The 27,997-nt window shown below is 50.7% G+C and overlaps 2 protein-coding genes across 21 annotated transcripts in view; one reads left to right on the plus strand and one right to left on the minus strand.

The window, feature by feature from the left end:
* The first annotated feature begins 126 nt into the window (after nt 1-126).
* Nucleotides 127-6,196, plus strand: LOC132008452 (xylosyl- and glucuronyltransferase LARGE2). 6 transcript variants are annotated; one of them, XM_059387081.1, is made up of 15 exons: nt 129-1,067; nt 1,162-1,320; nt 1,399-1,508; nt 1,823-1,905; nt 2,156-2,249; nt 2,546-2,717; nt 2,846-2,950; nt 3,407-3,519; nt 3,605-3,730; nt 3,808-3,963; nt 4,094-4,254; nt 4,624-4,902; nt 5,226-5,375; nt 5,459-5,654; nt 5,896-6,196. In XM_059387081.1, the coding sequence occupies exons 2-15, from the start codon at nt 1,224-1,226 to the stop codon at nt 6,103-6,105; spliced, it is 2,052 nt and encodes a 683-aa protein (XP_059243064.1). In that variant the 5' UTR covers nt 129-1,067; nt 1,162-1,223; the 3' UTR covers nt 6,106-6,196. The 6 variants fall into 6 exon arrangements, with proteins under 6 accessions (XP_059243061.1, XP_059243062.1, XP_059243064.1 ...); XM_059387080.1 differs by having other exon boundaries at nt 131-1,067; nt 2,156-2,279; XM_059387082.1 differs by having other exon boundaries at nt 132-1,067; nt 2,156-2,279; nt 4,858-4,902.
* Nucleotides 6,197-6,530: 334 nt separating this feature from the next.
* Nucleotides 6,531-27,997, minus strand: part of LOC132008453 (PHD finger protein 21A) — a 192,697-nt gene continuing 171,230 nt past the window's right edge. For 11 of the 15 annotated variants that reach the window (XM_059387095.1, XM_059387092.1, XM_059387093.1 and 8 more), the window contains 8 exons: nt 25,221-25,272; nt 24,395-24,474; nt 23,861-23,921; nt 21,127-21,290; nt 15,129-15,284; nt 13,492-13,567; nt 13,006-13,109; nt 6,531-11,439 (listed from right to left, as the gene is read on the minus strand). In XM_059387095.1, coding sequence (XP_059243078.1) covers nt 11,182-11,439; nt 13,006-13,109; nt 13,492-13,567; nt 15,129-15,284; nt 21,127-21,290; nt 23,861-23,921; nt 24,395-24,474; nt 25,221-25,272 — 951 coding nt within the window. In that variant the 3' untranslated portion in view covers nt 6,531-11,181. Of the gene's footprint in view, nt 11,440-13,005; nt 13,110-13,491; nt 13,568-15,128; nt 15,285-21,126; nt 21,291-21,364; nt 21,388-23,860; nt 23,922-24,394; nt 24,475-25,220; nt 25,273-27,997 lie in introns of all 15 variants that reach the window. The other 4 variants (XM_059387098.1, XM_059387099.1, XM_059387097.1 and 1 more) reach the window with 1 other exon arrangement.

The raw sequence follows: 27,997 nt of genomic DNA on the forward strand, positions 1-27,997 counted from the left end.
TAGGCAACCTGGTGGAATCCAGGCAGAAGGAATATCAGGGGCAAGTCCCCGGGCAGGAAGCCTTCGAGTAGAGCAGCAGGACACTTTGCCTTCAGGGAAGAGCCTAGGAAGGGGTCTCAGTGTTGGAACAGGTCACTTCCCTCCTCGGGAGAATAACGCCTGCGTCACAGGACCAAAGGGAGGGTTAACCGAGACGAGGGGAGGGTTAAACGAGACGAGGCTCAGCAAACCTCAGCACCGGGCCTGGCACGAATGTGCGCTCAGCCAGACGTGACTGTTCTCCTTCACGGGCCAGAGCGCCCACCGCTCCTTCCAGGGCCGAGGCCGGGCTGCGGTGGGCTGCGGGGTGCGAGGTGGGGCCGAGTCAGAGATCCAGTCCCAGCCCCAGTCACAAGGCGCAAGTCTAGGCAAGGGTGGGGAATCCCTGTCCCCGCGTCAGGGAGGCCCCTCGCCAGCTCCCGAGCAGGAGTCGATCTTCGCAAGGCGGCTCTGTCCGTGTTGCCAGAAATGAATGGGGGTGGGGCGGCCCGGGAGCTCCAGGTGCTCCGAGCGCTTGGGCAGGACTCGGCCAGCCCCGCCTCCAGTGCCCGGAGCAGGTGTCTCGGACCCTCGAGGCCCCGCATTCCACTCCTTCCGCCTTAACCCGGCCGTCCCTTTGATCCCGGGCCCGGGGTCACGGGCCCCTCCCCCGTTGGGAGGTTAAGGGAAGGAGATGGGGCCTCAGAGCTGGAAGAGGGGGATGGGCTCAGGGCAGGTGGCGGGGACCGTGGCTTCCTGGGTGGCTGCCCCTGCTCCCTCCTGCCATCCTGGGGGTTCCCCGGGTTCCTCCCGGGCTTTGGGGGGGGAGCGTCGGATGCCGGGGCGGAGGGCGGGGCCAGCCACCCCACAACCCCCGGGGTCTCCCCGCCCCTTTGGGCTCAGCCGAGCGGAGGTGAAACCTGAACCCAGGTTGGGGGCGGGGCTGGCTCCTGCTCTGGACGGGCCTGGCCTGCGCCTCCACCCCCTTCTCCTGCACCCCGGCCGCCTTCTGGAAGAGGAAGGTCGGGGTTCCCGAGCCGCTGGAGCAGGTGAGGTGGCGACTGAGAGCGAGACGGAAGACCAGGCGGCCGTCGGGCCTCGTCGCCCAAGGCTGATCCTCCTGCCTCCCTCCCCGATCCTCAGGGACCGCGATGGAGCCCACAGCCCGGGGTCGCGCTCCGCCCTGAGCGCCCCTGCCGGCAGCTATGCTGCCCCGAGGGCGCCCCCGGGCACTGGGGGCCGCGGCGCTGCTGCTCCTGCTGCTTCTGATCGGATTCCTCCTGTTCGGCGGGGACTTGGAGTGTGAGCGCGGCGAGAGCGGAGGCGAGCGGAGGGGCCCGGGATCCTTCCCCTGCCCGCTGACGCCACGTGTCTCTGCAGACTGGCGGCCGCCGGGCGCTGGTGCCCTAGACGGAGACCCGTCTGCGGACCGCGGGGGCCACAACCACTCGGACTGCGTCCCGCCGCCGCCGCCGCTGCGGAGGTGCGAGGTAGGTGAGCGCGGCCCCTGGCGGCGGAAATCTCAGGGGCGCCGCGCCCCCAGCCGGACCTCCCGGACACCTGTGGGAATGGCGACACCTGGCGAGACTCCGCCAGGTGGCTCTGACATTGGGGACGCCTTCCCTGCTCCCGGCCTTAATTTCCCCTTTTGTGAAATAGGGGTGGACTCCTGCTCCGAGTGCCCCCACCACAGTCTTCCTTAGCTCTGTTGCCGGGTGGGGCTGCGCTGCCCTCCGCCTGGCCAGCCCCGTCGTGGGCTCTGGTGGGGGAGGGGCAGCTGCTCACCTTGTCATCCCCTCCCCAGCTATTGCACGTGGCCATCGTGTGTGCGGGACACAACTCCAGCCGAGACCTCGTCACCCTGGTGAAGTCTGTGCTCTTCTACAGGTATAACAGGTCGGGGGTGGGGAGTCAGCCAGTAGGGAAGGGAACACAGGCTTGGGCGGGATCTGGGAGCTCCAGTGGCCCCATCTGCACCACAGGGACAGTGGTTGAAGATGGTTCTAACAGCATCCGAAGCTGGGGACGGAAAAGCTCTGCAGAAGCTGTGCTTCCACTTCTGAGCCCCTCCGGTGGGTCTTGTCCTGAGTTCTTCTTTCTTGGGCCTATCAGCTTTCCTCACCTGTCCTTCCCAAAGGAAAAATCCGCTGCACTTCCATCTGGTGACTGATGCCGTGGCCAGGAACATTCTGGAGATGCTCTTCTACACGTGGATGGTGCCCGCTGTCGGGGTCAGCTTCTATGACGCAGAGGAGCTCAAGGCAGGGGCCCTGGCCCTTCTGGACTTCTTTCTGGCAGTGCCCAGTCCTTTCCTTCCTCCCAGGGCATCGGGGGTGGGGCGTGGGGGAGAGGTTAGAGCTGCCTTGGAACCCCCGATCCCATCACACCCACTGAAGCTCAAATCCCTCATCCTCCCTGGGGCCATGCCTTCTTCCTCTTGTGTCACCCCTGGCGTATGTTCTGGCCCTCATAGGCCCTTCTCTGCCAGGTTCAAGCCCTGTCCTTCCCATCCCCTCCCCCCACACAGCCCCAGGTCTCCTGGATCCCCAACAAGCACTACTCTGGCCTGTACGGCCTCATGAAGCTAGTGCTGCCTGCTGCCCTGCCCCCTGACCTGGCCCGTGTCATTGTCCTGGACACAGATGTCACCTTCGCCTCTGATATCGCAGAGCTCTGGGCACTCTTTGCTCACTTTTCTGGTGAGAGGCCTGGGACCCAGCCCCAGCCAGTCCCCCCTCCCTGGCCTGTCCAGGCCCGGCTGTAGCCTAGTCCTGAGCTGAGGGCCAGTGACGGCCTCAGGCAGCTCCCTCATGCCCTCCCCTCCCAGATGAGCAGGTGATCGGTCTTGTGGAGAATCAGAGCGACTGGTACCTGGGCAACCTCTGGAGGAACCACAGGCCCTGGCCTGCCTTGGGCAGGGGATTTAACACAGGTGGGACAGTGGTCGGGGGAGGCAGGAGGGGTGACCACTGGTCAGGACACAGAATGCTAGGGACCGCTTCCCCCCCCCACCAAAGAATAGTGTTATGGACACCAGGAGAAGAGCTGGAAAACAGTTCCAACCTTGGCTGTGCTGGATGACTTTGGCCAAGCCACCTGGTTCCCCTGGGCCTCTTGCTTTCTCATCCATGAAATGGGGATGATGTTGCCAGCTGTCGGGTCACTTGAGTGGGAGAAGATGGCTGTGGAGGTGCTCTGTAAGCTGGGCAGTGCCCCCCTTTCACCTCCAAAAGGAATGATGGTTGACTGAAGTGGTCCATGCTCCTGTCTGAACAGTCAGAAAATACCAATAAGTCAAAAAGTAGACATTCAAAAGACATCTTCATGAACCCTGACCCCAGGGGCAGGGTTAGCCCAGGTGGGCATGATGACCCCTTCCCCCGGGCAGGTGTGATCCTCCTGCGGCTGGACCGGCTCCGGCAGGCTGGCTGGGGGCAGATGTGGAAGCTGACGGCCACACGGGAGCTCCTCACCCTGCCGGCCACCTCACTGGCGGACCAGGTCTGGGGGGGACCTCTGACGGGAAGCAGTGGGAGGGTGAGGGGGGCAGGCTCTGGGCCACAACAAGATGGCTGTCTCTGCCCAGGACATCTTCAATGCCGTAATCAAGGAACACCCAGAGTTGGTGCAGACCTTGCCCTGCATCTGGAACGTTCAGCTGTCAGACCACACGCTGGCTGAGCGCTGCTACTCGGAGGCGTCTGATCTCAAGGTCAGTGGGGTTGGGGCCGAGCGGTGGGCTTCTGGTCTCTGCGCGCATTCCCTGAACATCTCCCTCCTGGGTCCCAGGTAATCCACTGGAACTCACCCAAGAAACTTCGCGTGAAGAATAAGCACGTGGGATACTTCCGCAACCTCCACCTGACCTTCCTGGGGTATGACGGCAACCTCTTGCGGAGAGAGCTCTTCGGCTGCCCCAGCCCACCCCCTTCCGGGGCCGAGCAGGTGAGAGGGAGCCGCCTTCCCTCACCTTAGGGAGGCTCTGCCCCCTCCCTGTTCTGATAGGACCTAGCCTTGTCTGGGGACTTGCCCTCCCGCCCCAGCCCTGGCGCCCGTCTCCCCGAAACCCCCTCAGGTGCAGAGGGCCCTGGCGCACCTGGACGAGGAAGATGCCTGCTTCGAGTTCCGGCAGCAGCAGCTCACTGTGCACCGCGTGCACCTGACCTTCCTGCCCCATGAGCCACCGTCCCCCCGGCCCCACGACGTCACGCTGGTGGCCCAGCTCTCTATGGACCGGTGAGAGTACCGGGGAGCAAGACGGGGGATTCCGAGAGGACGGTTTCAGTGGGTGGGAGGAAGAGCTCCTGCTCGCTGCCTGAGGCTTGAGGAGTTCCCGGATCCGGAGACATGGGCTGTGGTTAAGAGCTTGGGTGCCTGGGTACCGACGTCCGTAGCTGGGGGACCACGGGCAAGTCTTCCTATCTCCAGCCTTTGCTGTTCTTACCTGTTCCCTGGGAAGGGGTCCCCTTGTGGGGTCGTTGTGCAGGTCAGGTAAGACCAGCTTAGAAAGGCCCGGGAAGGTGCTCAGTCACCCATGGGAAGGGGTGTCTGCGGCAGCTGCCCCGGAGAGCTGCCCCAGCGGGCTGACCACCCCCCTCGCCCCAGGCTGCAGATGCTGGAAGCCCTGTGCAGGCACTGGCCGGGCCCCATGAGCCTGGCCTTATACCTCACAGACGCAGAGGCCCAGCAGTTCCTGCGTTTCGTTGAGGCCTCGGCAGTGCTCTCTGCCCGGCAGAACGTGGCCTACCACGTGGTATACCGCGAGGGTCCCCTCTACCCTGTCAACCAGCTGCGGAACGTGGCATTGGCCCAGTCCCTCACGCCTTACGTCTTTCTCAGCGACATTGACTTCCTGCCTGCCTATTCCCTCTACGACTACCTCAGGTGGGCCCGGGGACGGGGGAGTGGAGCGGCAGAGGGGTGTGTGTGTGGATTGGGACCCTAGGCAAGTGTGTGGTGGCTCCTTTGTGGACCTCCATGTCCCCTGTAAGATGGGGTTCGTAGCAGGGTGGCGGGGCCGCATCAGCTCTCCGGGCTGCCTTTGGAGAGGAGAGGAGGCTGGGACCGCTTCCTGCAGCAGCCCCCCACTTGTCTGTCTCCCGCGGGGCGGTTGAGCCAGCTAGCCTTGGGTCCTGCGGCAAAGGAAAGGGAATCGCTGGGCCCAGAGCCTTCCTCGCCTCCGGCACTCATGGGCGCTCCCCGATCAGGGCCTCCATCGAGCAGCTGAAGCTAGGCAGCGAGCGGAAAGCGGCCCTGGTGGTGCCAGCGTTCGAGACCCTGCACTACCGCTTCCGCTTCCCCAGTTCCAAGGCCGAGCTGCTGGCCTTGCTGGACTCCGGCTCTCTCTACACCTTCAGGTAGGGGAGGCCCCTGCTCGGCTCTGTTCCCCCACCCATACGGCTCCCCCCACCCTCTCACCGAGGCCCATCCTGTTCCACAGGTACCACGAGTGGCCCCGGGGTCACGCGCCCACAGACTATGCCCGCTGGCGGGAGGCTCAGACCCCATACCGCGTACAGTGGGCCGCTGACTACGAGCCCTATGTGGTGGTGCCTCGTGATTGTCCCCGCTATGACCCCCGATTCGTAGGCTTTGGCTGGAACAAGGTGGCCCACATCGTGGAGCTGGATGCACAGGTGAGGAGGATGTGCCTTACTGCCTCCAGTTTCAATTTGGATACCTCCAGGCCCAGGGAGCTCACTACACCTCGGCTCGGCACACGGAACCCTTAAGCAGTACTATTAGAAATTTCACTGGTGTAGAACTAAAATCTGCCCTTTGACCCTTACTTTGGCTATTAGAGGTGATCAGATAAGCCTGCTCCCCATCCCTCCCCCCAGCACAGGCAGTGGATGTCCATCTGCTTCTGTCCTATAGGAATACGAGCTCCTGGTGCTGCCCGAGGCCTTCACCATCCATCTGCCGCATGCCCCAAGCCTTGACATCTCTCGCTTCCGCTCCAGCCCCACCTATCGTGATTGCCTCCAGGTCCTCAAGGAGGAGTTCCACCAGGACTTGTCCCGTCACTACGGGGCTGCTGCCCTCAAATACCTCACCGCTCTGCAGCCACCCCAAGGCCCCGCCTGACCTCCCCGAGGCTGGCCCTCCATGGCTCACCCCTGCGCTTCCCCTTGGCTCTCAAGGGCTCCCTGTAGACACTGGAGCAACCCAGCCACCCTCCCTACCCCCCCGCTACTTAAATTATTGAAGGTCTCAGTGGAAAGGGCTTCCGTTGGAGCACCTGTGGGGTGGGTCCTGGGGGCCTCCCCTTGCTGCTGCGGCTGGGGTCTACTCTCCTGGTGCCCCAGCTGTTTGGGGCTGGTTCCCCCACCTTCATCTGTACATTCCTTTTTTTGTAATTAAAGTTCTCTTTTTCATGTTCCATCTGGTTTGGGGCATGAGGGTGTGGGTCAGCCAGGAAGGGGCTGAGTCTCCCTAGAGTGGCAGGAGGGCCGGGGGACCCAAGTGCGTCTTGCCCACCCTCCCCTGCCCCAAACCCAATACCATGAGGCTGAGAGACTTTATTTGGCTTTATTTAGTAAAATGTTAAAATAAATAAATACAAATTGATCAGCTGCTCTGGATCCCCCCCACCCCCTCAAAACAAAAATGAAACAAACAAAAACAAAAACTTTGAAGCACAAAACTCCAAATACAAGTTCTACCAAGACTGAAATTACAAAGGGCGTGGACAAGAGACAGGATTGGGGGCTGGCTGGCTCTTTTCTGCTCGGAGCTCGCTGACCTCTCGCTGCCCGTCCTGTCCTGCCTGACTGCAGCTTACCCTGGGCTGAGGACCCAAAAAACGACACAGAGGCGCAGAGGCCAAAGGCTGCGGTGGGGGGTGGGGGGGGGGAGTCCTCAGGGAGGAAGGGCCCCGTGGGAGCTGGGAGCAAAGCGGAATTTGTGAGCCCTGCCCTTCCTCTGCGAGGGCGATTTTTCAGTTCGACCCTGGCTCTCTGGAGGGGGCGACCTTGTGGCCTCCCCTTCACTAATGCCGGAGGGCCAGGGCTGTCTTCCCGGGGGGCCACCCCCTCCCTTGGAGAGGAGCGGACACGGAGGACGGCTGTAAGCCAGGGTGCGAATGGGTCTCCTGTTTCCCACCAGAGGTGCCCAGCCGAGGGGTGGGGGTGAGGCCCACAGTCCTTTACACTGAGCAAAGTTGCCCCTATCCAATAGAAGCCATGGAACCTGGAGAACCCTGGGCCTGGAGAATACCTGGGCCACCATCCGCCCTACTACCCAGAAGAGCCTTTTACCCCTGGGGTAAAAGTCTCCTAAATTAAGCCCTTTGGATAAATAAGAAAGACCACACCCTAAAAGGGAGTGAAGGGAGGAAACCGCTTAGAGCGCGTCCTGCGACTGGGGAGCAAGAGCCCAGAGGGGCTCTAGCTGGCCCCAAGAGGAAGTCTCAGAGATGGCTGGAGGGCCAACGGTACATGCAGACTCAGTGAGCGGGAGACGGTCCCCCTCACGGAGAGAAGCGTGGGGGCAGCCGTTGTGCCGGTTCGCGCCTGAGCCAGGAAGAAGCCGGGACAGGCAGGCCCCGCGGGGAAACGGCACTCAGATGCTGCAGGCTGGAGGTGGCCGGGGTGCAGCCCCACACGCGGGGGCTGCCCCGAGCCTGGTTGCTCCAAGGGGCCTGATCAGGAAGGGAGAAAGCACAACTCTGGATGAGCTCAGCGGCGATGAGACAAGACCCAGCAGGCTCCGGGAGAGAAGAAGGACCTGCGGGCGGCATTGGCAAGAACGCGAGAGGCGGGAAGATGACAGTAACATGAGCTCACCGGCTCCAGGGTGCGGTGCCTGTGCAACTGGCCTTCTGATCAAGGGCCCGGGGGCAGCCAGCTCCTCGTCCCAGATCAGCCACTCCCCGGCCTCTGAAGTGACTGCCACGCCAGCTGGTCTGAGATGTGCCTGTGAGCAGCTGGGCCCGGGCATGGCGGAAGAGCAGCAGAGGAGAGCGGTGGAGACAGCCCAGGTGAGGCGGTCCTGAATGTGTGTCTCAGGGACTCACAAGCACCCAAGGTCTAGGGCACAGAGAGACGGTCTTCTCCTGGCAGGACAGTAGAGGAAAAGGAGACAGGGTGACCAGGGCCTTTTCTTGGCAGTAAGTAGAGTTTGGGAATTTGAGGCCAGAATGTGGGGGCCTGGAGGCAGGGTTGCATTTCGTACTCCATGCTAGTTGGCTCACAGAACAGCTTGCATCCGCACTTTAGGAACAATCCATATCCCAACCTCAGGCAAGGCCAGAGTGTGAGTTCTCAAAGCAGCAGGCTAGATACCGGTCAATGCCTAGCTCTACCCACCCTGCCCCCGTCTCCGCCGACACCCCAAGAATTCTCAGGCAGCTCCTCTCTGAGCAAAGGCTTCTAGTAATGATCGCTTCCTAACTTCTTTCAAGAAAAGACAGGTATCATATGGCAACTCCCAGTCCCTGGGCCCAGACAAGTCTAGTGGGAGAGCGGAAGACCGGGCATACAGCCTGCTGCTGGGCTCTGAACCTCTGCCAACTATGCCTCCGACCAGTCCAGGCATCTCCAAAGCCCCCTGACTAGACGTAGCACCTTGGTTTCTGCAGGAGAAAAGGGGAGCTGCTGTTCCCCTCAGGCAACCTCACAGCCAGGGCCTGACTCTGAGGCTGTGCAGCCACTCTTAATCCCCTAACATTCCTGGGAAGGTGAAATGGCCAGTAGAGATGAGGCATATTTGACCTAAGAAGTGTCTCTTTCTCTTGGGTTTGCTTTCAGGTTTCTAATGGGGATCTCTGGGACTTACCGGGCAAAGGAGAAACTAACGGGACCTTTTCTGCCCCTTCTAGACTCTGGCCATTATGCAGTATGGGGTGGGCTTGGGAGAGCTGTCCCAGGAGAGCTGGGGTGAGGAGCGCCTGCCTCCCTTCTGTGGGCCAGGCACACAACAGGCCAAGTTCTCCGATGACGGCACACACCTGACAAAATTTACTTCCCACGAGGCAAGATGAGAGAAATGGTCCGAGCCTTTCAGAACCCTGGTTTTTTCAAGAAGGAGAAGGGCCACGCCAAGGCAAGCACAGCGATTCCAGCCAAAGGTCGCCCAGGAAGCTTGTGGATGGGCAAAGGGCAGTAAACTCTATCTCAGGTACCTGGAGCCAGCAGGCAGAGAAAGCGGCTACAGAGTCAGACCTCTTCAAAGGCAAGACAGACACAAAGGCCACCCCGCGGGGCTCTTTGTCTCAGAGACACCGTGTACCCTCAAGACATCTCACTCCTTCATCCTTTCTCAGCACCAAGGGCTGATGCAGCCAGCCTGCCCCTTGCACCCTCCCACCAAGGCCAGGGCGCATGGGCACCAATGAGTGTCACTGGCCATGTCCTTCAAAGCTGTCCCCCAGGCACTCACAATGCTGGTGGCTGAAAGACGGAGAGCAGCACCAAAGGAAGGGATCTTATTTAGGCACCAGCCTTTTGCTCTAGCAAAATCCGAGGAGACAATGGGTAGGGTAGGGCCCTGATACCATCCACACTCCACGTGGGCTTCAAGAACAGAAGCCCAGATCCCTGCGCCAAGAAGAGAGGACAGTCCTTTCCGAGGAGAGGAGAGTGGTGGGAGGGCTCGGCTGCGCCCATCAGGGCTGCAGTCGTCCAGAGGACAGAAATCATGGACACTAGTCCACCAGTCTTGAGACACCAAACACAGCAAAATGTCATCATGATCAGCAGGTTCTGTGCTAAAAAATTATAACTACACAGCATTTTCTCCAGTTCTGACACCTTTTTAATAGAAATCACTGTTTTTAGGAAACAAATAGCACTTTTGTAATTTTTTTTTTACAATGTTTCTTACCTTGATCTTAATTTAAGTAACACTAGGAAGACCTCAATATCTTTTATTTTCCTTTTTAATTTAAAAAAAAGTTGTTGTTGTTGTTTTCCCCAGATACAAAGATTTTTGCCCTTGCATAAAAAACAGTGCCCGGACGATGACACAAGGACTCACACGGACTCACTGGACCTCACTGACACTATGACTCCTACCCTACCATGCACGGCCTCGACTACCCTTAATTGACTGTCAGCCTGAAAAACAGCTTTTCTATTCCTTATTTTAGTTTTTGTTACCAAAAAAGTAAAATAAACAACAAAATAAAACTTTTTTTCTTAAAGAAAAACAAAACAGAACAAAACAAAAATTAAAAAAAAAAAAAAAAGAGAGAAAAGAAACATCTCCATTCAGTTCACACACACCTGGGTCGCGTGCTGCTTCGCTCAGAATCTTATAAATATAGAAAAGGGATGGAGCTTGTTTTCAAGTAAAAATCACTGATCCACCTTTTTTTTCCTTCCTGGACACACACACCCTTCTTCCCTGCCCCGGGCAATGGCCCGCTGGGGCGGCCTCTTGCCTGTTCTCGGAGAGGGAAGGTAACCGGACCATTCACGGGGACGCACGCCAATTTGCCAAAGCGGGGAAGGAGCGCGGGGAGTGGCGGGGGCACCCAGGGCGGGAGGCGGGGTGTGCGGGAGAAGGACCCCGTGGCTGCCCTCGGTGTCCCCCTCTCCGTGCACTGGGCCCCACCCCAGACAATAGGAAATACTGCTTATTTGATAGACTTTTCCCACCCCGGCTCCCCCCCATTCCCTCCCATCCCTCCTCTGGGCACTGGGGTTGGTTAAATCTCGATTTCCTTTTTTTGGTTTTATAGTAGTGAAAGTTTAGAAACAGGAAAGCCCACACACTCTTTGGACTTGTCTTCTCTACCTAAACAAACGGCTCGGCGAATAAGGATCTGAAACCTGCTCTCCTCCCTCCGCCCGTCCCTGCTCCCCACCCGACAAAACAAAAACAAACCCATGGTGGCTGTGGAGGCTGCTGCAGGCACACACTGGTGTATAATAGAGAGAGTAAATATATTATTTCACTTGGCATGGTGCTGGCAAAGGACCTCCAGCTGGCACTATTTCATGTAACATGGTCCAATCTTTGCATGTACACACAGAATAAGAAGGATCAATTGGCAAACTCTGGTGCCACCTGGCACAAGCATCTTCTCTCTCTCTGGAACCAAAGAACCAAAAGAATTCTGTACTTTCCAGAAGAAATCCGGCTTTGCTTTTCTAGAGTCTTCAGTGTTTTTGCTCTCCTGGCTGCCGGGATCCCGTGGCTTCTCCTCGCGGGGCTCTGTTATTTAGTCTCGTCCCCCTGGGTACAGTTCGCTGTGCAGCTCTGGGAGGAGGGGGAGTGGGCCGGCGTGGAGGTGGCGGCGTTGGCAGGGGGGGTGCAGTCCGGGCCGTTGGAGATGGCCCCCACAGTGGCCTCAGAGTCTACAGGTTTGGAGAGGTCGATGCCGTGGATGAGGCGGATCAGCTGCTTTACCTTCTCCAGGGAGCTGTGCATCTCCTTCTGCCGGGCCAAGATGGTGTTCTTCATTTCCATGCATTTCTGCAGCAAAGGAGAAGGGCGGTGGCACTGAGCCTCCGTGGCTTTTCTGACAGGCCTGGCGGCCCTCTCCAGGGAAAAGAACCCTGCTGGCTGGTGTGCAGCCCCTAGACCTTGCTCTGCTCTGCACTGGAGGCAGCGCTACTGCCCAACAGAAGGAGGAGGCCCAACAGGCAGGAGGGAGAGTGTAAATGCGTGCTTTAAAAGCCAACCCTGGGGCACCTGGGTGGCTCAGTGGGTTAAAGCCTCTGCCTTCGGCTCAGGTCATGACCCCAGGGTCCTGGGATCCAGCTCCGCATCGGGCTCTCTGCTCAGCAGGGAGCCTGCTTCCTCCTCTCTCTCTGCCTGCTTCTCTGCCTACTTGTGATCTCTGTCTAATAAATAAATAAAATATTAAAAAAATAAATAAATAAAAGCCAACCCTGCTTGACACTAGGACTTAAAACCAAATGTGAATTACCACTCTAATGCTACAAAAGAAAAGCAATTTAAAAACATTCCCAGAGCTGTGCTGAGGCTGCTGGGACAGGTTTTGCTATGCTCCTGCCGTGCAAGTGGGTGCTAACGTGCTCAGGACTGGGCCGAGCTTTCGAGAAGAGAAAATGAGCCAGTGGTATCTGGGTCCCATTGGAGGGCTACTGAGGATCACTTGGTCGGCAAGAATTTAGAGGCACGCCTGGGGCAGCACAGTGATATTTGGGAGAATCAAACACTACAGCCAACAGAAACCCTTCTGCTCAGTCATGGATTCGGAGTCTTTTGCCCTTTTGCTCAAGGTCTCCCACAGCTGCTGGCTTCTGTTCTAGGCAGGAAGAGATGCAAAACCCGCATGCCATGGGGAGTACGGTGATGAGGAGAAGGCAGCCGAGTGGGACAGCCCAACTACCACCAAGTCCAGGGTCCCACCTGCTGTCCACGAGGGCTAAGGCCACCCGGCTCTAACAAGGGGAGGGGCACCTATTCAACAAGAAGTAAAACTTGCTCTGGAAGGGGCCTCAGAATCTCTGCTGCAAATACAATCTGATCTCCACCTGGACAGGCCAGGCTGGACAGTATTTACTTCCAATACTTGTCTCCAGGAGCCTCTCTTCCTCAGGCTGGTCAGGAAAACCTGGAGACTCCATCAGCAGGGTGTGGAAGAAAGCACGGGAACGAGAGGCCATGCAGACAGACCACTAACTAGGACGATGAGAAAGCTTCTCTGCGGGGCCTGATCTGTGTCTCCCTGGCATAGGGAGAGGCTTCACACTCCTCCCAAACCCACCGAGGAACACACAGGGGTATGGCCATCCTGCTGTAGCTGCTACGGCATCTCTTCAGCCTGGAGACTGAAAATCCTCTCTCAGACCAAAGGCAGTGAGAGGTTCCAGAGCTTGGCGAAGGCACCATATACCAACTGGCCACCTGTCCTAAGGGCCAGACTGTAACCAGAGGCGAACTCTGCGTCCACCCAAAGTCTCCTGTGTTAGTAAGCTGACGGACCTGAACCCGCCCTGGGAGCCACACGGACGATTGGCCGTGCAAGGGCCCTGGTATGTAGCCATAGCTGAAGGCACGAGCTCTACTTACACTTATAGAACTGCTGAGCTGTTTCACCTTCTGCTCTAGCTGTTCTCGTTCTTGTTTTAAGTCTGAACTCCATTTAAGTAATTTCTGTTTCTCTTCTTCTTTTGCTAGAAAAAAAAAAAAAAGAAAGAAACTGTTTTTAACAATAAATTCTTTGAAAAGGCCACTTTGTTCAGAATGCTGGCCAAAGAAGGTATTTTGCCCAAAGTTCTCCTGCGCTCCAGCTGGCGTGCAGATCATGCCCACAGAGCTTCCCATATTCTGTGTCGGCCAGGTACACTAAGGGGACTGGCGGTGGCGTGGGCCTGGCTCTAAGTAGGACTTCCACCCCAAGAAAATACTACACAATCTTTTCATTTTGTTCAAGAAAAGCTATTCATTTTTAACTTTAAATTTCCTTTTGAAAGCAAAACAAATGCGAACTTCTAATACTTTTTTTTTTTAAGCAAGGGGAGGCTTACACAAAAGGGGATGAGGATGATTCTTTACCTGCTTTGTAGGCGATATAGGAATGAACAATTGCTAAAGTTCCAGGCCATGGAATTGCTTCTTCCTTCTTCAGCATCTGAAACGAGGGTTAGAATTTTACCTTGAAAGGTGGTATAAACACACATCCCCTGTGTAGTGACAAGCAACGCTCTCTGTAGCTATTGGCAGACACAATCCAGGAAGGACTTACGGTGGCAGGGTTGCAAAACCCTGGTCTATGGTTTCTAGACTATGAAGTTCCAGATACTCCTGACAGGATAAGGTTCAATGACAGGAAAAGCCAAGCCACTTGAGCCCCAGCTTGGGACGAGGCTGGGACCTGGCTGGGCATTCCCAGCTTCTCATCTATGTCACATATAAGGCCCAACCGCTCTGACAGCCAGAACCACCGGCAGACAAGCCACAGGCCTGCAGGACAGCAGCAACCACTGGTAGTTTTATCCTTGATCGGCATGTCTCAATTTTAGTTTTTCATGACCCTCAAAGATAGCCTGACCAAGAAAATTAAAAATTAGTTCCAAATACTAAAGCATAATCTAGACCTTGTGTAGAAAATTATCAGACGGTCATAGAGCAGCATCAGGAGAGAACACAGAGAGAATGGTCTCTACTACCTCTCGAAGACAGCAGGATGAAGACTAGGATTAAAAGGGGAAAACTGGGGTGCCTGGGGGCTCAGTCAGTTAAGCCGCTGCCTTTGGCTCAGGTCATGATCCCTGGGTCTTGGGATCAAGTCTCATGTCGGGCTCCTTGCTCAGCAGGGAGCCTGCTTCTCCCCTGCCAGCCATTCCCCCTGCTTGTGCTTGCTCTCTGTCTCTCTCTCACTTGCTCTCTCTGTGTAAAATAAATAAAATCTTAAAAAAATAAAAAAACAAAAGAGTAAAACCAGAATTCTCTCAAACAGGATTCCAAAGAACTGAGCAGCATCCCAAAGCTTGCTAAGCTTCTCGGACTATTTATTATTTATACTTCGCCTACTTCAAAAAAATGCTGAGAGAGCTTATCATAAAAACATAAAGGTACGTGGATAGCTGAGAAAAAGAAACCAGAAACTAAACAGAGAAGAAGGGAAGAGGCTAGGGCAGTTAATGTTTGCCTTCCAAGTCCATGAAATAGCAAGATGGCCACTTTATAGTTAGTTCTCTGATCCCAGTGACAACACAGGTTTAAAGGGAAACTGTTGTTTATTTGAATTAAACAGTCAATTGGGCACTTTCCTTTGAGGGTTTTTATGTCCAAAAGAAGAGTCTTAAAACTACCTACTGGGTTTGGACCATTCTTAGAGAAAGAGGCAGAAAGTCTTATGGCTTTGAAAGAGCAAGGTCATGAGAAGATAAGTAATTTTAACCAACTGAGCCACCCAGGCGTCCCGAAGATAAGTCATTTTAAACAAAGGGAAGCAGTTAGAGTCTTTCCACCTATACACAGACTCACCACCTCAGTAATAGGACAGAGAAGCTTGAGAGGATGAAAACTGTGTGGCTGAGTGCGGTGCCAGGAACAGACCAGGGGCGGCTAGGGGAACTATCAGGAGAGGGAAGAGACTCGCCATGCCCCCGGATCTGAGGGCAAAGGAGGTGCTCCCGACCGCATGTGTCCCCCTGAGCCCATCACTCTGTCTGTCCCACCCCAAGTACCTGGTCCTGACATCTGGGACAGATCCACATGCCCTTGGGAATCGTTTTCAGAGGAGGGTCTAAGCAGTCCAGATGATACACACGGGAACACGTGTCACACATGAGCAACTGGCCACTTTTTCTGCAAACGCTGCAAAAATCCTCATGGATATCACCCTAGGAAATGGAGAGGAAAGGTAAGAAAAGGACAAAAAAGGTGAAATGTGAATGCTGACATGCACATTCTGGACATGTATATTTCAGGAAAACCAGCTGTGCCCCCTCCAACATGTTACAAAAGTATTCGAGGAAAGTAGGAAATACCAGAGGCACAGCCCTCACTTGCTCCACACAGCTGACCCTGGGCAGGGGCAGTGTCCTTAAACTAGAGTTTACAGAAAAGCCATGTCATCACCTAGGCCCTAATTCACTTTATAGCACTTATGTTTTGGAAGAGTCCAACCCACAAATCATGAAGTTTGAACCATTGAAATCCATTCATCAAAGTGTTCCACAATATGATACAAACAATTCTCGTTACCCATCATTTTTAGGGGAGTTCAGGATTGGGAAAAGAAGACAGATAAGAAATGGAATTTTTTTAAAAAAATGAAATTTTACTAAATTCTTTGCTTGCTCAGGGAGAAAAAATACAGTGCACATACAAATAGTAAAAGATTAAGTCAGGAACAAATTAAACTCACATGAGCTTTCTTTTTGTTTTTTGGGGTTTTTTTGATTTTTAAATTTTATTTTATTTTAAAATTTTTTATTTTTTATAAACATATATTTTTATCCCCAGGGGTACAGGTCCGTGAATCGCCAGGTCCACACACCCCACAGCACTCACCAAACCCACATGAGCTTTCTAACATGAAGAATTTAAAAGCCAGAGCAACAGCTGACAATGTTCTCTTAAAACCACTATTTGGCATTTGCTGTTCAACGGACCATTCTATGCTGGGTGGCTTTTTATTCCTCCCCATAAAATACGTCACCAGATGGAAAAAGATGAGCAACTCCAGTGTCCCCTGCCTGTCTCCCAGCCCCTAGCACTGACAGTGCTGCCACTCTAAGAGAGAGAAAGAGCCTTTTGAACAGAAGGAGAACACTGGAACAACAATAAAAAAAGGTATTTAGGGAAAAGGTATTTTACAGCAGGTTCATCCCCGGCCTGTTCTGGGAAGAGGACTGATAAAGGCACACAGGAAGGAAGACTGAAGGGACATGCCAGACGCTGGCCGGCAACGCAGTGCCATGTCCTGGAGCCCCGTCTTCGCTTCCGGTGTGTTGTTTTACATTTCTAGGCTGTTCTGCCAGAAGGCCTGATACAGAAACTCTGCACAGACAGCAATACTCGAGTCTTCCTTCCTATGCTGTTAACCCCTCAGCCACCACTGCTGGAGTAACTCCTCCCAGACCTACAGTTTCTCTCTAAAGAAGAGGAAACTTTCTCTGTAATTCACTGAGGCCTAGAGAACTGGCTGCAAAAAGTTGTAAGATAATCAGAGTGTGGATCAATTTTAGTCTTTCTTAGTAAGAAAATGTCATCTCTGGGCAATAAAAAGTAGTATACGAGCAAAAATACTGCATGACTGTGCGGCCTTAAGGTTCAGCTCTGAGGCAGCTAAAGAGGGGAAGGTTTCATCCCTCGATTAACTGAACTTTCTTCTTTCGTTCTTAAAATCAGGCTGAACAGCTCTCTTCTCTAGAGAAACAGTCTTTCTTGAACCTGTGTGAGTCTGCACCTTTATGAAGTTTATACAAATTTTAAGGTTTCAGAGATCTTGTCAGATGGACTCAAGATAAATTACCAGTGATGAAGGAAAACAAAGCAAAGCAAAACAAAACAAAACAAAAAACCGGACATCTTATTCCGTTGGCTCAAGAGTTCTGCTCACTTTCTTTTGCTCCTGAGAGGAGCACTGCAAGAATTGGAGGCCAAACAGTATGTGAATAAAGGCTAAATGATTTCCTTCAAGTTTCTAAAGAGAAGACGACGTCCTATCCTATTTCCATGTTCAAGAGCAAAGTTCTGTCTGTTCAGTGTACTGAAAAACCGTCAGACCCCAGAACACACTAAGGGCACATTCCATGAAACCCTCAGAGTTATGACATCATTACAGGTCAGGTAATATCTGGGAAACTCTACTGATTACTCTTGAGAAAAAGAGAATGAAAATGGCAAAGAATATTTTACTATTAGCACGAAAATAGTTTTGCTTTTATGGACCCCGAAAAGAGTCTCAGGGACCACACCTGGAGAATACCCAAAGAAATGAATAATACAATGACCAGGTACAGATGTTATCTACCCAGAATGGGTTCTCAGCTTAGCTTCAAGAGAGCAGAGAAGTCCCGTGGAGGTGCTGCTCCAGGTCAAAAGGCTCCGGCTTTGGTGACTACTTTGCTACCATAAACCAAATGTTAAACTGAAAGATGGTGACCCATGATTCTCTGATAGGAGCCGAGTGTGTATGTTTTTTGCAAACACCCTGGCTATATCAACTGCAACTTCATCATCCGCTGAAAAGAATTGTATAACTGTGTCAACATATCTTCCCTTCTCACAAAGTGCGAGTGCAACAAGGTATGTGCTGAGGATTAGCGTCTGGCTGGGTTTTGCATTACCAAGTCCTTCTAGACGGTTATTGATCCCCAGGAAATGCTTGCTGCTCAGCTGTGATTATTTAATTAATGTTGTTGGGGCTTGTTCTACCCAGCAGCAAACATACAGAGTCCTGTGTGCTGATTTTAATCACTGCTACTGTTGGGATACTGTAAAAGTAGAAGTCAATTATCTTAAAAAAAAAAATCCATTCCACTAGGTTTAACTCAGAAAGTTCTAACGTATTTAGTGGTTTTAGAAAAGCCTTCTTTTGCTTATAGATTTCTGAAAAGTGCAGTATTTGCATTTTAAGACAAAACCTGGCAGAAGATTTTGTTATTTGATCTGAATAGATCCTTGGGGTTCAGTCTCTCAAAGAAAGCCACAGATCCCCATCAGGGGTCAACACTTTGGAAAGAGACTCACGCACAGAACCACAGAATCACCTGTTCCCCCGCATTTGTATCCCACTCTGTGGGAGACCCCTACCAAGAGGTCAGAGGCCACCAATTCTTCCAGCAATGCTTCAGCTGCAGAGAAGTTGGGACAATCTTTCGTGCCAGCAAACAAGGTTTCTGATAAGGAGTCCTGGTCCTCATTACTTCGGACAGGTAGAAAACCTGCATCAATTACTCAAGCCGAAAGTCAGGCGGGCTGGATGAAATTCTGAATTTCAAGAGCAGAGCTGAGTCTGTGTCACCAGTTATGTCCAAGAAGGCAGGCTGCCAGAGAACAGAACCCCACTATGACCTGGTCCTCCAAAGAGGACACTTCCTTTGCTGCTTCTAGAATTTAAACTCAGAATGTGGATATGGTATTCTTTTGTTCTTTGGAAAAGGGTAGTTCATTAGTAAGCACTGACAACCTTCCAGTTTGAGGGACCTTTTACCTGAAGATGATCCTAAAGACAAACTCTGTAATTCACAAAAGAAATGGGACATAGATAAAATGAAACTCTCGGTTTCCCTCCTCAAACCCACTCCTCTTGCCATCTTGAGGAAAGGACAGTTTTATCCTACTAGTTGCTTAGGCTGAAAACTCTGGATTCACCCTTGACTATTCTCTTTTTCTCATACCTCATATCTACTCCTGCTGGCTCTTTAAAATATATGCAGACCTGGTCACTCTCCTCCAGCCCTAGGTCTACCACGCTACCAGGCCAAGTCACCCTCAGCTCTTGCCGCCTCCTAACTGGTCTTCCTGCTCCCATCCTATCCTCTCCACAGTCTCTTCTGCAGATTTCAGACACAGTAATCCTTTAAAATCCAAGTTGATTCTGTAAACACCTTAAAAATAGTAAATGCACCACCAAAAGATGCTAAAACCACTGGGTAACAATTTGCTGGGGAACTGGATATTTACACAGCTCAAAACTATCTCTGCCAGAGAAATGAGGCACCTTTACAAGTGGAGAAATTTGACACAATCTATGTTAAAAGACGAAAGCTAACATCACCGACAACAGGACAGACTGACTGAGGCACGTGGTACCTGTCATGGAAAGGACTCACCATCACGCACTCAATGTTCCTACAAAAATGCAAACCCTGAGTCTACTGAGGAGACAATGAGATCAAGCAAATGGAGGGACACGCTATGCAGCAACTGGCCTTCCTTTTAAGGACTGTCAATGACATGAACGACAAAGAAAGGCTGAGAAACGGCTCTAGAGTCAGGAGAAAGAAGAGAGAATACCATGACAACAGTTATCAAGAGTGATCTTAACCTGGATTCTGGAGCAAAAAAACCCAAAGTGTGCCTAAGGCAATTACTGAGACCACCGGAGAAACCTGAATACGGAATATATATTACAGAATCATATCTACTCAGTATTAAGTGTCCTCAATTTGATAACTGCACTGTGACTCTATCAGAGAACACCTCTGTTCTTGGAAGAAGAAATACACTGAAAGGTTTTAGGTAAAGATTCATGGTGTTTGCAACTTCTTAACTAGTTTACCAAAGAGCATGCGTGTGTGCGTGTGTGTAGGGGGGAGCATATGGCAAAATGGTAACAATCAGTGAATCTGGGTGAAACGTATGTATTTGGTCTTTGTATTTTCTTGCAACTACACTGTAGGTCTGAAATTTTCCAAAATAAAAAGTTGAAAAATTACATCACTCCTCTCCTCAAAGCCCTCCAGCGGTCCCCACCTTTCCCTCCAAGCAAAAGCCCCAAGGCCCTGCGCCCTGGGCCCTGCCACCTCTGGAGTGTCATCTCCCACTGTCTCGTTGCTCCCTCGGCCCTGCTGTCCTGGCCTTCTAGCTTTTCTTCCACACCATGTAGGTGCCTACCTCACGGCTTCCGCACTGCTGCTCCCTCTGCACGGAAAGGTCTCCCCCTGGCCCACTCTCACACCGTCCACCTCCCACCAGAGAGGCCCTCTCTTCCCTCCCCTCGTAAAACAGAGGAGCCTGCTGCCCTCCTTCTTCATTCCCCCTAATTCTGTCCCTGTTTTCTCGACAGACTTACCACTACCTTTTCTGTGTTCATTTGCTTATCGCCTGCCTCTGGCCCTGTAACAGGAGCTCCCGGAGGGCAAGGAGCTGGTTTTGTTCCCCTTTCGTCCCCAGCCTCCAGAGTAGCGCTGGGGAAGTATTTGCTGACTAAACTCACGGCTACGTAAATGCTCATTTAAGATCTTAGTGCGCTTGCGAGAGGACACACTGCCGGGCAGCAGAGGGCCGGGGTTGGGAGGATGGGGAGACAGGTGAAGGGGACTCAAGAGCACACCTGACAAGTGGCGAGCCTTGAGTAACGCATGCAACTGCTGCATCACTGTATTGTACACCTGAAACTAATAACCGTGCTGTATGATAGCTAGACTGGAATTAAAGTTAAAAACTTAAAAATAAGTAAAATAAAAACAAACAAAAAAAACAAAATCTGAGGGCACTAGCTTTGAATCCTGCAGTTTCCACGTGCAGGCTACTAAGTATCTGACACTTTCCAGAGAAACCTGTTTGGTCGGCTCTGCTGAATAAAGTGACTTGAAAGAAAAGTTTTCCACCTCTGGAATTCTGCTTGAAGCAGGAAGCAAGGACTGCTGCACGATCGAGTGCCTTGCTCCTTTCCCTCACCCCAAAACACGGACGATGGAAACCTGGGCACCTTTCAACTGCAAGAGCTGACTTCCCACCCCATCCGTCTTCCTGAGAGCTCATTCACAGCAGACCAAATGCAGATTTTAAGGACTCTGACTGAGCCTCCTGATGTTGTAGGTGATTCTCAAGGACATGTGGGACCTGGGGCCCCAGCACAGGTTGCCTTCCATGGTCTAGTGTCCTGTAGGGATTACTGCTGTTCCAGGGTTAGTCAAGGAGATGCAGCTGGTAAGGACACAACACATGATAACGGTTTCCCCAGTTTGAGCTCTCAGAAAGAGAGCGTGCTTTTCCCAAGTTACTTACGTCTGTGGAGGTGGGGCTGGGCAGGGACACAGGCTGAACAGGTGCAGGGAAAGTGAATGTGGTCTCTGTCTTTTCATTTTCAGGGGAGTCAGGATGACTGGATGGGGGGGATGTTGGGGTAAGGGCTCCAAACCCCAGCACTGCATTGTATTTTGGAGGACGACCTATATACCAAGAGAAGGGAACAAAAGGGGAAAAAGGGGGAGGGAAAGAAAGGGGGAAAAATGATCTTACATACCTTTGGCCAGTGTTCCTCATTGGCTAGCATGGAAAAGGAAGTGAGGTAGCAGACAGAAGGTTAATACAACAGTCTCAAAGAGAGGAAGAGAAGCAAAGATTTAAATGGCATTAGAAACAACTGCATGAGTCTCAAAAGAAAGGAGGATAAGAGAGCCTTAGAGAATGACAGGAGGGCTGCGTCATGTCACAGGGCCTGGCCTTGGGTGGATCATGGTGACACGCTTGGATTATTATGATTTGAGATTTCTAGGGTGAGAATAAGACGCCGAAGCTCCATAGGGGCCACGGCTAGGAACAGGAGTTTGTTTTTCCACCACTTCTACATACTGTTCTCTAAAGTTTCTCTGTTAACCATCATCCTTGCAATCAGTAATGAGTCCCTGTTCCCACAAATGGGTTTATTTAGGATCTCTGCTTTTTCCTTTTCTCTCCTATCTATATTTTGGTCATTTCACTGCTTGTGAGGATGGAGGAAGGCACATTGAGGAGGCAAAATTCAAGTTAACTATTCTTACCCCTTGCTGATCGAGCTAGACAGAAATATGTCCTGGGACTAGCTGGAATCTGAGAGCTAAAAGGATGATCTGATCTTAACAGTGATTTTAAGTATGTCTGGAGTCAGACCCCCTCCGCAGTTGCTCAACAACTGTCTCCCCGCTTCCGTCTCAAACACTCTGGTAAACTCCATATCTAAAGACTGGGGCCTGTCAGCAAATCTCAGAGAAGGCCCAGCCCATCAGTAATGCCACTAGAAGACTGGCTGGAGGAAGAGCCCTGGGAATCAAGCCCCATGGCTACAGAGGATCTATGAATGGACCCTGACAGGTGTGGCAACACTGTTCAACCACTGCTGCTTATGATACACCTAAGCCAGGGTCCTTGTCAGAAGGACCAGGATCAAAGCTTTTAAGCTTTGAGTGATCAAAAGTATATGTTCAGCACAGCAACGGGAAAAAAAAAAGCTAGAGAGGCACACAATTGCCTACGAACACTGATGAAAGGTACAGGGGCTCACAACTTTGCCAACAGTTATAATTTATATCAGGATTATGCACAAGAGTCATGATTCTGTCAGACATTACACAAATCTTACCTATCTGTGTTAAACTGACAATGTCTGCAGTACAAACAGAACATACAAGTTTGTCTTTTCTAGGGAATTTAGGGCTGCCCAAAGGGGAAGTGAAAGATGAATGCTCTTTGTTTACCCGCAGAAGGCACATTTAGGCATTGTGAATACAGGCTTTCATCCTCTGACCTTGGCAAGTGAGGCCAAGGTCTTTCTGGCTCCTTTAACCCTGTCCTCTTAGCAGATACTCCCCACCAGCACACCAATTAACTGTGGCTTCTGACTGGGGGGCTCCTTTCTGAGAACTGGGTCAGAGGTCACTAAAAATTACCAAAAACAAAACAACAAAAAGTAACCCACAACACTGGTTACTGTGTCCCAGGAATCAATAGGAAGGAACGACTTGGGATTTCTCATGGAAATATCTGCGGCCACCTAGAGGACAGGTAGGTAATGAACCATTAGAACGGGTTGCTGCAGGTGGGTATGCGATCCGGTCTGGTGAGGAGGTGGTAATGGTACAGTTGTAGCCCTGCCTAAGGCAGACAAAAGAAAAGGGTCAGGATGACCTCCTAGGCTTCCAAGAGCTCTGAGACAGTGTGTGCTTATGCAAAAATTAGTATGCTACTCCACTCACTCTGCAACCTTTCCAGCTTGGAACTGTAATTCAGGGACACATTATCATGTGGAGAAAGGGACCTTGGGATGTATTACTGACATCAAGGAACAATTTCAGAACCTTGTTTATGAGCTCAAACCCAGAGCTATTAAGACCTACTCAGACCTGCATGGAAGGCTGCTGCCTCTGCCCTGCCCACAAGGAAGGGGCGCCAGCGCCACGTCAGGCCTGAAATATGGGATGGGGCTCTTTAGGAACTTCTACTTCAGGGAGCCTGTTTTGACCATGACCTACTCTTCCTTAGCTGGAGATGTCCTCAACTCACAGATTCTAAGTCCTCAGTGTGGCTATGTCTTTCCTTCCTGGAAAGCCTGCGGCTCACAGAGACCCGCGTCATGCTCTGGTCTTGCTGGCAGCAGGACGACTTCAACACTACTAAGAACACCTTGGCAACAGCAGTGCTCTGCTCTGCTCAATGATGCTAAAATGCTTCCTTTCACACAATGTTCTGTTCACTGTGCTATTCATGGACAGCCTGATGGGCCTGGGGCAGAAATGCTGTATTAAGCCATTTCCTTGAGTCAGCTTTGCCAGAATCCTAGGAAAGGCAGCTTGCGGTTCAATATACAGAACTCTAAGGAGAAGTTTCCCTCTCTTCTCCCCCCATTTTCAGAGAACAACAACAACAAAACTATGTTCCAGGGATTTAGGAGTCAGGCTCTAGGACAAGGGGAGGAAGGAGGGGGAAGAAACACGACACAGAAAGCAGAAGCAACAGCGAGGGAGAGCTCCAAAAAGGTACTCACCTCTCTTCCGGGTCCCAGGATGCATTGTACTGTTCAGGTATGTGACTGCGCTCTTCTTACGCTTTGAGGATTGAAGAAGGAAAGGTAACTAGCTGAATAGCATGGTTCCTACCAATACCGGTATAAGCTATGGCTGCGCACAGCACGCCTGCCAACACGCCAGCGAGTGAGTGCGAGTCACCCAAGGTCTCAGGGCTAATGGGCTTTAGTATATCTACTTGGCTCTGAGAGAATAGAATATTCCAGAGAGGTCTGCATCTGCTTCGGATGACAGCTGTGTTTAAGCCACGATGAGTTAAATTTTTAAGGTAGGTTTGTATTTCCTCCAACTTAGGGAAAAAAACGAAGGGGAAAGCAGTGAATGATATAAATGAAACAGTATGATTGGCCCGAGAAAAACCCATCATTTCACAAAGCTGGCCAAGTATAATCAGGGTACTGTTCTTCAGCAGGTTTTTCAGATGGGAGAAGATGGAAAAAATCATAAATAAAACTAGAACAGAGAGGGGAAGGCCAAGTTCTGGCCAGGAATACCTCCGGCTCAAAGACGGCTCCGCTGTACACTGGATTTGCCGTCGTTCTTCTTTTTCGCTCTTGCCTCTTGCTTTGGATTTCTTGGGAAAGCAAAAGGTTTGAATTAGAAGGGAGGTATAGAGAACCTCAAAAACTGAACTTCATTGTTTATCTTTTGGTTTTCCCATGACAAATGAGAAACGGGGGCACATCTCTCTTGTGTCACCGCAGCCTGAGCAGAGGCAAGCACACTGCTGGGAACAAAGGCGTGGGACCATCTATTCTCACCTCTCAGAAAGCAAGACCATGCTGTCTCACAGGGTGGCTCTCTGTGACCCAGAGCTGAACAGCAGATTACACTTATAAACAAACAAGCTGTCCTTGCCTACTTTTAGTTCACTGGAATATAGGTGTGGATGAACTCTATCCACAAACCTAGACTGACCATAGTTCACCATTCTTGAGTTAGATAACTAGGACAGGTGTAGCTTTGTAACTTCTTAAGATTTGGATAACCCAGAGTGATTGAAAAACACAAAGATTTGTCAGAGGGGCATCTGATACTTCGTGCTGTCAGGGGAAAAAAGAGTTCCTCTAAAGGGAACAGCAGTCGGTTTAATACAGGCAGCTGGGCCGTCTCCCTTGGACAGCAGTGTGGATGCCAACAGGGGCGGGAGGGGATGAAGTTAGAGGAAAGGCAAGTTTGACTCCAAAGGAAAGAAAGTCCACACTAGCTGATCATACACTACTGGTGTTCCAGTGTTCTACGTTCTAACAATAAATTCAACACCATTTCCAAGAACAAAGCTCTGGGCCACAAGCAAGGCAGCACCATATCTTCTCTTACCTTCTAGATGGTCATGTGTTACCAATCCTAGAGACACCATGAAGGCAAGTTTCTGTGCCAGAGAAACAAGAATGTACTTCAGTTTGGGTTCTCACAAAGCCAACTGCATGTTCCTAGTTAGACTCCTCGGCAAAGCCAGCCCAATGGGCTGGTCACGTGAAGGAAGGAGGCCAGGTTCAGAAGACCAAAGAACAGACACCTTCCAGAGTCACTGTGGAGGCTTTCTGGTCTCAAAGGGATCACAAAAGAAGGACTGTGGCTTGCATCTTCTACTTTCTTTCTCAATGACAGAAATCAGCATCTTTGAGTGCCCTAATTTTTTTTTGTTGTTTTTCCAGAAAAATCCTCTGACAGGGAAGAGAATTTCATACTCAGAAAACATGTAGAGGTTACAACAAAGAGCCTCCCATACAACAAGCTCCAAGTTCTAAGTACTTCACTTGTCATAGCAGGCCAGGTTTCTTACATTTTTACTACCAATGATGGGACAATGCTAGCTCAAAGCTGAATGAGTTTTAGGAACAACAGCTGATGGTTCTGCTTAATACTATGGTTTTAAAATCAAACATGGACCCAAAAATTATGGAGGAATCCCTCTTTGGAGACCACTTAGGGCTCCATCAGAAGTTCCACTGATTAGAAAACTGAATCCCAAAGCTGGAACATTAGATGCTTAGAGTTGGAGAGAGCAACAAACTGATTCCTATTTTGCTCAGCAGTCACATGTGGTCTGAAAAGTATGTTTTCATTTGCACGTGGCTGCTAAATATGCCAAACAACAGATCACCAACTTATCTCACTGATTATTATCAAAAAAGAATAGCATCAACTGTTAGGACATAGTCCTGTGGAATTGTTTGTATCACCGTTTGGTCTTTAAAAATCCTGACAGCTTACCCTCAACATTCAATACCACGGTATTTTGGCCTGAAGTGAGAGATTCAAGCTGTTTAAGATACTGAGTATTTTAGGAAGAAACAGTCCCTGAACAAGCCACTTAAGAAAACAGAAGTGTTCTTTACTGGTATGCTCAGAGTTCTGAAGAAATGTTTTTATTTTATTTCTTATTTCAAAAACTTAGGTGGGAGCCTATCCCCCTGACCACCAGCATACTTCGGTAAGGAAAAGCACTTTTAGACCTGCTGCCCATTTTCCACATTGCACGTTGAAATGGCATACACTCGGTGATTGCCAATGAACTACATTCCTGCTTTTCACTATTCTTCACAACCTGATCAAGATAAGAAGGCTGTCTACCAGCTGTTCTCTGTAGAGCAGCGTGTGGTTTGACATCCAGATGCACCTTCTTTTAATCAAGTGGCAGTACTCCTCTTGGGTAGTCACAAACAACTCATCTTTGCCAGTCTACTTTGAGCTCACCAAAAAAAAAAAAAAAAAAGAAAAAAGTAAAAAAATCTCTCCTCTGGTACAGATTTTCAGTGATAAAGAGAATAAAAAGTTGTTAAGAACTTCTGCCTCATGTATGCATCACACGTGTACCAAAAACTAATTTATTCTCTTTTAGGCAGTGATTCTGTCCAATTCGAAGGTGAATTATCTACCACTCTACATGGTAGTGGTGCTCGCTTGCCCACACTGGGCTACCAATATAAGATATCCTTTTCCTTTGGTAATTTTGTGGATAACTTCGTAAGTTCTTCAGCAATTTGCATCACTAGTACTTCTTTCTAGTTCAAGTTTTGGTCCCTTCTTTACAGATAAATTAAAAATAAATCCATTTCAGGGGTGCCTGGGTGGGTCAGTCATTAAGTGTCTACTTTTGGCTCAGGTCATGATCCCAGAATTGAGCCCCAGTTCAGGCTCCCTGCTCTGCGGGAAGCCTGCTTCTCCCTCTCCCACTCCCCCTGCTTGTGTTCCCTCTCTTGCTGTGTCTCTTTCTGTCAAATAAATAAATAAAATCTTAAAAAAAAAAAGAAAGAAAGAAAGAAATGAAACTAATATAACAGTGTATGTTAACCAACTGGAATTATAATAAAAACTTTAAAAATATATTTAAAAAAACAAATCTATTTCATATCAGAATTATAATTTATACTTGTTTTAGAAAAACCTGATCTGGCTTAACTTAATAAATCATCTCTTAAAAAAAAAAAAAGACATGAAGTTTTGATGGCTTCATGCCACTATTTGACATGGTTTCATTAAAAAGAATGCACAGAGGACAGAAGGAAATAGATTGCTGGTCTAATAAAATCCAACTATCAGATTTTTATCATCATATTACCTGTCCACATTTTTCTTTCAGAGCTGCTTATCCATGAGCCAAACTAAAAAATTCTCTTGTCTAAGGGGACACACAAATTTACATTGTGTATTGTACCAGTCCTGCTGGCTATGTAAGTTTGTAACTCTATCCTAAGTTATAGTACAGATGTTACTATTTTCATCCCTACTTTTATGCTTCAATGAACAACTTTTGGGCTACTGATTCATTTGGGACTTGGGAATCTGGTGCAATACAATGGTAGAAACAAAAATGCACATATAACAACTATAATCAATAACATAAATAGACCTTAGCCGAGTGAACTGGATAGACCTCTTAGAAATGTTGGCGGAGACAAATAATTATCATGAGGGAAATTTATCATTAATCTTACATTTCAAGTTTGTAAGTTGCATGAAATGCCTGTATGCCAGTTCATGGACACTCCAGACCATACTCTTAATCTGCCTTAGGCCAAATTGATTTGGCAATACATTACTGAATAGTATGGAAGTACAAGAAATGGAAAACCAAGTGACTCAGACAGCAA

Source organism: Mustela nigripes, unplaced genomic scaffold, assembly GCF_022355385.1.
Source record: "Mustela nigripes isolate SB6536 unplaced genomic scaffold, MUSNIG.SB6536 HiC_scaffold_148, whole genome shotgun sequence".
In the NCBI taxonomy this organism is placed as follows: Eukaryota; Metazoa; Chordata; class Mammalia; order Carnivora; family Mustelidae; genus Mustela; species Mustela nigripes.

Coding starts and splice junctions, on each gene's coding strand:
- LOC132008452 (XM_059387079.1), top strand. CDS start 1,224: ATGCTGCCCCGAGGGCGCCCCCGGGCACTGGGGGCCGCGGCGCTGCTG. Junction 2,280..2,545: donor ATGACGCAGAGGAGCTCAAG/GCAGGGGCCCTG, acceptor CCCCCCACACAG/CCCCAGGTCTCCTGGATCCC. Junction 5,655..5,895: donor TCGTGGAGCTGGATGCACAG/GTGAGGAGGATG, acceptor TCTGTCCTATAG/GAATACGAGCTCCTGGTGCT.